This window comes from Anthonomus grandis, chromosome 13 (assembly GCF_022605725.1).
Source record: "Anthonomus grandis grandis chromosome 13, icAntGran1.3, whole genome shotgun sequence".
In the NCBI taxonomy this organism is placed as follows: domain Eukaryota; kingdom Metazoa; phylum Arthropoda; class Insecta; order Coleoptera; family Curculionidae; genus Anthonomus; species Anthonomus grandis.
The window spans coordinates 5,541,624-5,554,638 of record NC_065558.1 but is presented as its reverse complement, the minus strand read 5'-3'; the positions used below and the strand labels follow the sequence as shown (position 1 = coordinate 5,554,638).

The following is a 13,015-nucleotide window of genomic DNA, read 5'->3' as shown; positions in this document are numbered from 1 at the left end:
ATTAGTATTATTAATATTTTCTTGTCATATGCACAGAAGTAGCAATATACCCAATTTTATGGCATTCTAAAAATAGGGATTAACGATTAACAGATTCGAGCAGAAGTAAGGGAATGAGAGCACTTGAAAATTTGGAAAAAGTCATTTTTTGACCTCGTTTTTGAGCCCAACAGTGGGCTCTAAAAATGCGATATCTCGGCTAATATGAGAGCCACGACCTTGCAAATGGTCTCGTTGGATTTACAAGGACGAAACTAAATTAAAACCGTTGGAATTTTCCCGATAGTGCCCATATAAGCCGAGATATCGACTTCCAAAGTTTGGGATTTTTCATTTTATGGGTATACCTCCCCCCCCCGTAACGAATTTCTTCACCAAAAATTTTTTTTTTTCATAATCAAACTAACTATACCAGCGGCTTGCTCCCATCACCTACATTACGAAAACACTGGGTTATAACGGGATTCGAGCAGAACTAACGGAATGAGAGCACTTTGAAAATACGAAAAAAGTAATTTTTCGACCTCGTTTTTAAGCTCAAAAATAGGCTCTAAGCTTGTCGCTGCTAAGCCTCAGCTATTATATCCTTGATTACTTTGTTACTGTCTTTATCAGTTCGCTTATTAGGTGTGGAGATAGATCTAGAAATACCTGGAAGCTTGGACAGTGTGGCGCGTAGAAGGAAAATGGCGTGATACTATCACGGTAAATACTCTTCTGAACTGGCCCATATCATTTCACCTAGAGCAATACACGCAAGATCTACTACACAGGCTGATGCGACTCATGAACATCGATTTATTTGCAGATGCCTAGAATGTCGTTATATCGCGACTCCTTTTTATAGAGAAGTGATTAACCAAATACGTCTTTCTCGAACATTACAACTTGCAGAACTTTAAGAAAATTATTCACGGGCACCTTGTTAGCACTGGCGCAACTTGTGATATCCGAGTACGTATATACTGCTTCATCCTTCCATATTATAAATCGGCCAAAGTTAATGTTCAATTGTGTCAAAAGCAGATGACATTCAGCGTTTCCGGGTTGTAACTGTTGAACAATTTTTTTCATGTGCCTTGCTTTTAATAACCCTGACTTCAGGATCAATGACTATACAAGATGTGGATGGTTTTGCAACTATCCACGCCAAAGCATTAATTTCATCCAATTGATTCTCTTTTTGATAATTGTTTGCTCTTGGTTTCGACAAGGCCCTTAAAAACCGGCCGGGAAAAGGTTGTCTTCTCTTGGGATAACTACAAGGGATCATATATTGCAGAGGTATTGCATGCCCATTAATAAGTAGGTAAATAAAGGATACAAAAAATTTAAATACCTGTTAAAATATAAGTCTGCCTTTTTGTGTCGCTGTATTTCGTTACCGTAAAAATAATTACTTTTGTCTGAATTTTCCAGTTGTATGCATGGATGGAGGCGTTGATTTTTTTTATTTCTGGCAACTTTAGACAGTTTCATAATTTTTTTTTTCCTTTTTAGGCAGTTGAGAGTTAAGTCATTCTTAAAATTTAAAATTCCAGGCAGTTGAATATTTTTTTTTCAAAACAGCAGTTTTAATTCATTAATTGTAATATTCTAGGCACCATTTAATTCTATATTTTTCATATTACCCAAACAAAAATGCATTTTCCCTTATATTTTAATTGCCTAGAATAGAACTTTAAGTTCCTGAATACCTGAAACGAGCTTCTTTCTGGAATTTGCAAAAAACTTGAAATTTCCTATCCCGGACGATAAAAATAATATCTTATTCTTAAGAAATAATATATTAGAGGCATTATGAAGAAAAAAACAACGAAATTTTGAACTTATGATAGTAATTTCAATAAATTTTCTCTTTTAGCTCGGTACTGAGGAGTTTAAGTGGTGCGATATGAAAAAACTGAAGATGAGAAAGCAAATTGTATATAAACCAGCTGTCAAATCAATAAACAATCAACCCTGATCGGCATCAGGTTCTTCTCTCGTCTTCAAATCTTCAAAATTGTCCATGTCAGCAAGTACGAAAAGCGAAAGTACTTTTTCTCCGTCTCTCTCGTTCGGGTATAGCCGGTTCTCGTTGGTCGCTCACTCTTGAGCCGTGTTCTTTCTTTTCCAACACTTCTTATTCGGGTCTCGTCCGTCTACGGGTTAAACGCGTTTTACCGTGAACGAGTCGTGAGGAGGGTGTTTTAACCCTCACATTTTTTTTTTTTAATTTTTGGTCTTTCGGGTGGACGTATACTGCGAGATGGAGGGGAAAATTTTTATTTTGTAAGTAAACTAGCATGTTGTTTTTCCAGTTGGAGTAGGATTTTTTTTGTAGATGGTTGTGGTGGTGAAGAAATGTTTTTTTTTTAAGAAGAAATCTGTGCTTAAGGAAAAAATTACAAAAAAAAAACGAATTTTTTATAGGAGTTTTTAAAAAAATTAAATCTCTTGCTACAGGGAATAAGTTGAGGTACTCTAAGCCTTATTAAAATCTCAGTTTTTCAATAGCCAACGATCTTTATAAATTAAATAATTAATTTTGCATTTCCGGTTTATTTGTATAATTTAAATTTCTTCAGAGGAAAAAATATTTATATATTTTTTAAATTCTGCCTATGATTATTAATTATATACTGGCTATTTAACTTATATTATATCAACCAGTAATTTTGTATTGAAATTTTACATACTTTTTTGGTCATATAATACGCAAACATTTTTCGGTTATTATAATTTATATAGCATTCAATAGTTCGGACTAATTTAAGTATTTCTAAATTATTCCAGGCATCGATTACAACATTTTGTGTGGGTCATTTTTGACCTTATTTCAAATGTGTGCCAGGTGTTTGAATTTAATATTGTCTCAATACCTTAGAGGAATGTTTTTCTCATGGATTCCAGACATTGGAGATAATTTTCTATATTTTTCTTTTGAAATTTAGTGAGGCTATTGAAATTATATATATTTGATTTAATTTTTTCATACCTTCCTTCTATATTTTTCTTTTCTATATTTTTAACATTTTGCTACGCTACCAACAAGCTATTGTAGCGAAGGTGTATTATGGTCCTTCACCAAAACTAGAAATCCAACCTTCAGCAATTCATTCATTGATTGCCATTTTTCTAGACGGTTTTCAGGAACATGAGTGGCATTCAATTCTAGCAACATTCTTAAGGTACGTCCAAAATGGGTTGGCGTCAAGACTGTGTTATCATCAGGGTCGCCAGATAGAGGACAGAATGACCTAGAATATAGTATATATTCCACCTGGAGGAGCAATGTATTAAATTCTTCAAACGTAAAAGACCTTAAGCCCGTGACCCTCTTTAAATAAGACTTGCTTTTTATTCCAGATTCTAGAGAATTTGCTGGAATAAAATTCCATTTAATTTTATCCACTAAGAGACTTTGAGCTATAACTTCAGAACTATTTTCAAGAAAATCATATTATTAAGCATTTATTTCCTTATTGGCACCCACATGATTAGAGCCAATATCAGTAACTTTTTACATCTTTTAAAATGATTTTCGTCGCTATCTTTATATGTTTCCTATTCAATGATTGCTAACTTATCTTTTATCATTATAAAAGTGCCTTTTATACCTTGTCCTCCAAAGAAATATTTTAGAATAAACCTTTTCAAAAATATTCAACAAAGTAACCTTCAGTAGCACAGGGTGTTGCCCAATTATTATACTGAACAAGCGATATTGAGACTTTTCATTGTTCTTATGTAGCAAGGTCAATATATTTAATATTAAATTGCACATTCATTTTTGTAGTTTTTTTAACTTATATAGCCTATCACAGATTTTATTTGAACCAACGTCAACAACACATTCACCGATGTATCTTCAGTTGAGAAACCGCTTCTTGTTGTCTATGTTGAACTTTTTGCTGCAAGGTTTTTACTTTTACTATCAATAAGACTGTGCTCGTTATATTGGCAACAATGGGCTCATTTACATTCTACTTTACCCTTAAGACATTATATAAATAAATTAAAAATGCTTTAACGCAACCTGCATTCCAAGCACCAACGTTTATTTTGGCACTTAAATTCTAATTATATGAATTATATCATTTCCCTATGTAATAATAAAAATTACACTCTAGATCCAGTACTTTCTAGGTCATCAAAATAACAACTAAATAAAGAGTTTTTAATTAAAAAGAACGAACAGAATACATTAACCTGGTATGTGGTGATATTAAGAGCAAATCTGGAAAAACTATTCATTTCGGTGTTGTAATCGGTTACAGGTTATGTTTTCTAGACCGTATAGGCTTGCCTCAGTTACATTAAAACCAAAAGTGAAATGTCTTTGTTTAATAAATGGAATTAGGAACTTGGGTGTCGTGCCAATTAAAGATATGCACAAATCGTAACTGGAAGGGAGTAAGTCGTTCCCAATTCCTTAATTTACCAAATGTATGGAGGTTCCAGGGCCTAAAAGACGCGTCATGTCAAAAATTTTTTTTAAATATTCAAATACTGAAAAGATAGATGTAAAATTATATTCTTGGAAAATAAGGAAACATGATATCAAGTGTATGGAATAAAATTAAACTATAAATCCCTGGAAGAAATAAAAAATTTCCTTAATATCTGAAAAAACCGTAGTGCTAAAATCGGCCCCCAACTCCTGGAAAATATGCTAAAATAATATGAAATATGCATTGTTTAAATCCCTAGAATGTCAGGGACACAAAAAGTACATTTTAAAGAAAGCGTTGCCGATTAAAAATCAAAATGGCTTATCTGAGCATCTAACCCTGAAGATGCTGGTTACAGATACAATCTCAATATAAAATATGGTAAAGTCGACTGGTCGTCGGCAATTTAAAACGTGATCAGCACAAAAATTAAACGACAACACACCCTACAAAGAAAAAAACAAAAACAAAAAAATACAAACAACGCGATTGCGAAAGGAATAAATACTTAACGGTAAAATTATTATGAACGAAAACAAATCGGGTTTCGACACGCGCTCGGCACTTAGAATGTTATTTGAAATCAAAGATGCCTAAATGCTAATGCTATAATAATAATCGGAGATAAAGGTCAATTCAATATAAAGTTAAATGTCAAGAGAAAAAAAATGGCATTTAGCAGTTTTGTGGGGAACGTCTTCCTTTCAAATGGCAACCGTTCGTTAATTTATTATTAAATACGTTATGTATATGGTAATGGCGCAATTAACCCTGACGTACGTGCATTTGGACAATAAATTTTATATTTCTGGCACGTTTAGAGTTATCTAACTCAATGGTAAATGACAAACAGTTTTTTTCAATTAAAATATAAGAGAAATTGAGATTTATGTGTGTGCACGTAGCATAAAATTTACCTGACTTAGATGTAAATAAAGCCAACGTTATGTAAATACAGGCAGTATATAGTTAGTTACGTGTGTTGATTAGTATATAAAAAAGACAATTGAGCATTTTTTAGTTACTTTGAAGGATGTAGAGGAAGGTTTTGTTGTATCTGATTATCTGCTTTAAACTGTAAAGATCTAGAGTCATCTTAGAGAGAAATATATATATTCCGTGACACAATTGAATGCTTCTGAGAGGTCGCAGAACGTTGATGCAAGGAATTAAGTGAATTCCACATAGCGACAGTGAAAAATTCTTAAAAGAGTAATTTTAACTGGCCACTATAAACCTTTTTTAGTACAACTAGAAAAAAAAATCCTTGAGTGGTATTACAAAATAATAAAACAACTTTGAAGCCTAAGAAATTGTACTAAAAACGCCTTAAGATATTCTTCTGAATGAGGATCTGAAAAACCATTCATCGACCCTGAACTTATATTTGGCATAACAAAAACCTCGGTCCATGGTAGTCTCAAAAAATGGGATTATAGGGGCTGAATCATGGCAAACCAATGCTGAAAGGTCAATTAGCCACTTTTACCTGCGAGATACTAAAGCTCAGCAGAAGACAACTTTAAATTAAGAAAACTGATGCAATAAGCATTCGGCTGCAGTATCAGGGATTTATTAAGACCTTGTTGCAATAAATCAATCAAGATACTCTTGTAAGATCTCAATTTATGTACTAAAAGTGTGAATAATGAGAAAGATTTCTTACGACTCGACGTTATTTTATTATTTTTTATTACCACTACTCAAGGATTTCTTTGAAAATTGTACAAACGTCTTGTACGTGGCCAGAGGCTCAAAGTTTCCATTATTACACTTTTAGTATATACGTTGTAATATAATTGCGAAAGTACCGTAGTTCCATAAGTATCAGGACATTTTCCTTTTAACTCGATGGAATCTCTAGAATTGGGAAAAATGTAGCTTCTGCGTGGAGATGTTTACTAATCTCAATTACTTCAAAAATTCAATTTTTGCGTACCACCGTTAAAATCTCGGAATACTTAAACTATTTACTATACCCTTAGAACATTGAAACTTGGTGCCGCACCATAGGAAAAAGGCGATTTAGGTCGATCTTTTCACAAGTAAATATCGATATTATCATCACATCATATCAAAGAACAACCGTCGCCATAAACGTGAAATATTAAAAATTTATTAAGAAATCTATAATAAATATAAAATATTTAATTTCCATAAAAATGCTTTTTATTGAATTAAATTTGTCTATTGGAGGTCTAAAAACCGATTTTTTTTTGAAAATTTTTACACAGAATGTTGAGTTTGAATATTTTATTGATAAAAAAGTGAGGATGAAGTAAAAAAATGCAAAATTTTAAAGGATTTTCTGCTTTATTTACTTATGTATAATTCACAATTACACCCGGCTTAACGACACTCTATTTGCGACTAGTCTTCACGTTGATATGCTACACGTATATATGCTATTAATTTAAATTTAAAGGCTTAAGTAACCAAATTCTGTAACTTAGAAGGATTTACATCACTTCTTTAGGTCATAAACACAAATTTCCACATGCAAAGCAGGCACACGCAGCAATATTAAACATGTAAATACGGATGAATTCATAAATAAAAAAGACTGTCAAATGTCACTTACGTCAACCAATATTATTTTATTATTTATTGGGAGTGTCATTATAGGTAAGTATTTTTTTATTTATACATACATTATTTATGTATAAATAAAAAAATATTTATATAAAAATATCAAATACTACTAATGGTATTTGGACTAAATAAAGTGCTATGTATTTATTAAACATTTCTCTTAAATTTGTATAGAGTGAGTAAAATCTCTAAAATTAACCATTTCTGAGCTATCCACCCACTTAACCTAATACGAATCATAATTGACTTTCAACCGGACTACTCGGATTTAAACCCAAAAATCTTAATAACTATTAGAAATATTTAGACAAAATCAGTTGCTATAGTTTCAATAAAGCAATAATCTAATCCATACAGTTTTATGCCTTTTTAAGCTGATTTCAGTATCATTGCTATCCCCGAAGACCAATAAACCAATAATTTAATCCAGGCATCCCCTTTTTTACCTTTAAAATACAATTGAGCTCAACTGCCTGGAATAAATAATTTATTACCGTGTTTTCTGGACGTTACTCACCCTCAAATTACAGTTCAATTCCAACTGCTTGAAATGAATCCGGACAGTCATGTCTCTATAGTCTTGTGCTCTTTTAACCTGATTTCTGGATTATTTCTACCCTTAAAGAAGAATTCAACCCCAACTGCCTGGAAAAAAACAATAATTTATTCCAGGCATCCTTTTTTGCCCTTAAAATTTTTTCTACTTTATTCGATTATTTCTACCCTCAACTTCGAGTGTCTGGAATAAATTAATAATTTAGTCCAGGCACCTCTTTTAGCCTTTAAAATACAACTGGGTCCAACTGCTTGAGGTTATGCTTGAACCACGATACTGAAATATTCTAATTGAAAACTGAATATCTCAAATACTTTTAATGATATTTGAATAAAATGAGCTATTTTGGATTCAAAAGATTTTTTTCTAAAATTTATGTAGTTCACTTAAAACCCCTTCGATGGACAATTTTCGAGCTATCATTAATTACAGAGAAGCACGACTATTTGGGTTTCATAGTTTCAATATTATTTGTATAATCATAATATATGTTCCCAAAACGTTCCAAAATTGCCCCAATATATATATTTTTTAATTATAGCAAAATCAAGAGCTAGAATGTAGAAAATGTAGAAAAATCTCCATAATTTCCAAAGTCTTTTTTTCCAATCATTCTCACTTTTTTATCAATATTTTGACCACACTCAACATTCTATGTAAAAATTTTTTAAAACAAACTAACTTTATCAGACCCTAAGTTTATCTTTTATTCAAATTTTGGTAATTATTTACAAAACGGTTTTCAGCTTTTTTACCAATAAACGGGATATTTCTGGTTTAGGCACTTTGTGCTGAATATAAAGTTTATAAATGTGCTGGCGGAAACACTAATTTGCTCTTTTTTTTTTGAAAATGGAAAAAACAACCGAAACTTACGGCATTGAAAGCAAACGACATACTTTCTTCGTTTTTCCTAAAATGTTAGGTACAACTTTCACAAAATACTCTAGAAAAATGTAGAAAAGCAAAAAGTTCCAATAAAATCGGCGAAGTTTTGTAAAACGTTCGTTCTGTTTCTATCTATCTCTTTTCTTCTTATTATAAAGGTGTAATTACGTATGTTTTAGATTACATGGCTAAAAAGCGCGGTTATCATGTCTCTTTTGGAACTTTCAAGAATATTTTCTCTGGGTATATGAATAGAGTGGAGCCTGACTGTTATCTCATTAGAAAAAAAGGCAATTAAAAAAAAGCCTCCCAAGTTTGATAATGTAATTATCAATGGCAACATCAAATAGTCTAGATTAGACCCCTATTTTAGCATATTTTAAAGGAATAAATCGCAGGAAAATTTGTAGAATATTATATGATATTGCTCAATGCGTCCAATAATCCGATTGTTGCAAAAGTTCGTTGGGATTTATATTGTATATTTCAATAAATAGTTATACAAAATTTAAGCAAATATAACCTGGAGAGCCTCAACATCTTTACCGATATAAAAATAACTTTTAATGTTTTGCTTAATTGTATGTCAATATGGGAACATCGCCCTCAGCGATCAGCGAATAAGCGGAAAAAATGGGCAAAAGATTTTGTTTTTTTAGAGTTTTTTGACCTTTATTTTGTACGGATGCTGTTTCACTCTATTTTGTAGTTAATTTACCCCACCCAGCACCCCTATTTACTCATGGGTTTCGGAAGCTTCTAGGGTTAAAAAAGCCACAAAAACCAGCTCCGTCAGTTTTATGTTCTTCAAAGACACTAGAAAAGGCCTATATAGAAAAATTTTCTTATAGTAGTAGACTAGTAGAAAACCGTGAAACTCTGAGAAACATTCACATTCTTTAAGGGCTCACCCTGTACATCTTTAAACAGGACTACGAGTCATTAATTTCGTAACGTGAAGATAGTGAAATTGAAAGAAGGGCCTGAGGCATTAAAACTCTATAGAATCAATGCCATCCGAGGACCTTCCGAATAAAGAAAGTGATTTTCGTAATTCGTAAGTCGCTTTGAGGCAAATCGATTTTTAAGCGGATGGAACCCGACGATTACATCCGCATTGATATAACGATTACGTGTAAACGAGTTTTGTTTTCTTGGCAGCTTTTTAATAGGGTAATTTGAATACGATTGATTGAATTAACCAATCCTTGGATTCATGTTATCACTAAGCGAACCTCAAATCCATGCTGAACCGCAAATATCCTTGACCAACCGGCGTGTACAGCTTGAAACCTTGACTTTAAAATACGAGAATTCGGTCCGGACTCTGGGTAACCTTATATAGGAATTGACCTTTAACGATTTTTCTTCGAATGCATAAAAATCTTAGTTTAAAGTGATTGGAACGGAACTGTACAGAGTAAAAAATGAACTGTTCCAAAAGTTTTTTACAAATGAATTATAATTAAAAAATCAGCAAAGTTGTCGCATTTTTTTTGCTGATTAATAAAGTAAAAACAGACGAGACACCCAGTATATTAAAACCTCGATCGATAGCAAATTTGTTTTCAAAAAAAAAAAGTTAAATGCACTTTTTATTGCAAGTTGAAAATAAAGGAGTTGTGTATCCATAGAATCCATAGGTTTGAGGCTATGGAGTTAATGGCCATTTTAATATAGAAAGTAGGATAATTCGGAATATTATACAAAAAACGACTTATGCATAGAGAGGCTAGACATCAAGGAGTTTTTAGCACAATTGCTTAAATATCCTAAGGATATATCAACATTGTTTGCTCCCTACTAATCAAAGGATTTAGTAATGACTAAGTAATTTCTATATTATCTGAATGTAACTGCAAGAATTAAGTTAAAGCACAAGGTGTTTTTAATTGATTCTTTGAACAGTGGTAGTTACTACCACTCAAGGATTTTTTTAAAATTGTCTAAAACCATCTTGTGCGTGGCCGAAGACCTTTCATCAGTAAGAAATATTTATACTATAAATGTCATAATGGGAAATCTTGATGGTACGTAGCCTCTGGCCACGCCTAAGATTTTTTAGTACAATTTTAAAAGACATCCTTAAGTGGCATTACAAAATAATAAAATAACCTGGAACCGTCAGAAATTGTACTAAAAAAATCTTGTGCGTGGCTAAAAACTGCACCTCACTAAAAAATTGCCATATAACATTAATTTGCATCCAAAAATGCATTAAAGTTCATTCATTAAAGTTCAGAAATACGTTAGAGAAGTATAAATTCATAATGATTCAGAGTGATCTCGACAGGTGAGATGCAGTAGACAGTCAAAAAGTGGACTTTTTACCCCCTTTTGGGCATATAAACCAATCTGGGTTCCATGAATCTTTGACGATCGCTATGAAATTATCTCTATCGTTTGTAAAATGCATAAATACATAATAAAAGTACAATTACATAATGATCCAGAGTGTTCTTGGAAGGTGAGATGCGGTAGAACGTGAAAAAGTGGACTTTTTACTCCCCTTTAGGTATAAAAACCTATCTGAGCACCATGAATCTTGGACGATTGCAATGAAATTATCTCTATCGTCTATAAAGTTCATAATTACATTAGAAAAGTATAATTTCATAATAATCCGGAGTGTTCTTGAGATGTGAGATCCGGTAGAAAGTGAAAAAGTGGACTTTTTACCGTCTTTTAGGCATAAAAACCGATCTGAGTCCCAAGACTCTTTGACGATCTTTGACGAAAATCGCCTTGAACCGTCAGAAGTTGTATTAAAAAAACCTTGTGCGTGGCCAAAAACTGCACCTCACTAAAAAATTGCCATATAACGTTAATTTGGATCCAAAAATTCTCTTTATGAGAGAAGCATTGTGTGGTGATGCGTTTTTAGTACAATTTCTTAGTTATTTTACTATACTGTAATGCCGCTCAAAGATTTCGTAGACAGAGGCTACGCATCACTAAGAACGTCCTAGCAAATACCAATATATCCGCTTAAATCATAACTACGCTATTTCGAAATTTGAAAAAATGCATTCTTTGAATAACTTAAAAGTGCAACGTCATTCGATTTTCTGTTGATCAAAAGAAAAAAATGCATCATATTTAATTGAGAATAAAAAAGTTATCAGTGGTGCAAACTTAATTATTCGAACGCCCCGTATAGATTGCCGATGAAAGTGACCGAACGATCGAGTTAAATCAGTTTTTATGGACCACGATAATTGTATTATTTTATGGTGTTTGTCCTTCTATCGTAGGAATTCGAAATCGAAACCGCTTGATGTTTATTCTGCTTTTTTATGGCCTGCATTTGCATCCAGTCGCATCAGTACTTTCCTTTAAAAGTGTAAATAATCATTATCGTCTTGATGAAGTCTTTAACCCACATAAACAAAAATCAAAATGCACAGCTATTTTTTCCAGCATTGTCTGCCGCTTACCTTGTACGAACATATCGCCGTTATTTAAAATTTGACCTCGATATGCTCGCAGAATGTTAAGTAATCAACGTAGTATAATTAACGCGTAAAATATGATTTTTTTTACAGATTTTGTAGTTTGGCAGCCGCTGCACTAGCCTTCCCCGCCCAAGACAGTAAAGTTATCACAGAATCAAAACCGGGTCAAGAATACGTCTACGTCCAGTCATCTGGATCCGGGGCCAAGCCCATTGCCCGCAAAGAAAAGAAACCATTCGAAACAGCCCATAAAATCCCGCCGAGTTTAACCTTCGCCCTAAACGATGATGATGATGATGATGACACTCCAGAAAAGCTTGTGAAACCCACCAAACAAGTCGGGAAAAAGGTGCATAAAAGACAAGCGGCAGAATCGCCCGCCCCAGCTCCTCCAGGTGCCATCAAACTGAGCATAGCAAAACTATTGGAGAAGTACAAGGATGATATTAAGACTTCGACCACCGCCCGTCCTGCCTCCACAACCACTAAAGCAAGCAGCAGTAGCAGAAGAAGAGGCGCCAAGAGGACTAGGTCCAGACGTGAAGCTGCACCAACAAGTGAAAGACCTTCACTGACCACATCCAAGATTTCCCCTAAAAGTATTGACAGCGATGTAGTGGGTTCGGCCAGCGAGAAACAAAGATCCAGAATTCAGATTAAAAAAGGACCCAATGGACAAGAGTATGAATATGAATACGTGTATTACTACTACGATGATGAGGATGAGCCAAAAGTAAGTAACCATTTAAGTAGCAATTTGAGAAAATGCGTGGGAGTGCGAGGCACAAGACATTTTTATTACAAATTTCTAAATAGTACAAAATTGAGAGCGTAAAGTATACTTCTTTTCAAGGTAAAAAACGCAAAACTTATATATCCATTTTATTAGTTTCAAAGTTACATCAACTAAGCAGCAATTAATGTAAAATCAGCAACTAAGAATTATTGACAAGCGAGCAAGTTTAAGTGCATCCCAGCTTCTTAGTGAGAGACACTTTCTTTATCAAAATGTCCTACCGATTTTCTTCTCAAGACTTATATCTAGTGTATAGCTACTGTAACGGCAGTACTCATCAAGCAGTTATCGA

The 13,015-nt window shown here is 33.2% G+C and overlaps 1 protein-coding gene across 6 annotated transcripts in view; it reads left to right on the top strand.

Moving 5' to 3' along the window:
- The first annotated feature begins 2,104 nt into the window (after positions 1 to 2,104).
- Positions 2,105 to 13,015, top strand: part of LOC126743613 (proteoglycan 4-like) — a 28,743-nt gene continuing 17,832 nt past the window's right edge. For all 6 annotated transcript variants that reach the window (XM_050450795.1, XM_050450790.1, XM_050450794.1 and 3 more), the window contains exons 1-2: positions 2,105 to 2,274; positions 12,018 to 12,660. In XM_050450795.1, the coding sequence (XP_050306752.1) occupies positions 2,252 to 2,274; positions 12,018 to 12,660 (666 nt within the window). In that variant the 5' untranslated portion in view covers positions 2,105 to 2,251. The remainder of the gene's footprint in view (positions 2,275 to 12,017; positions 12,661 to 13,015) is intronic.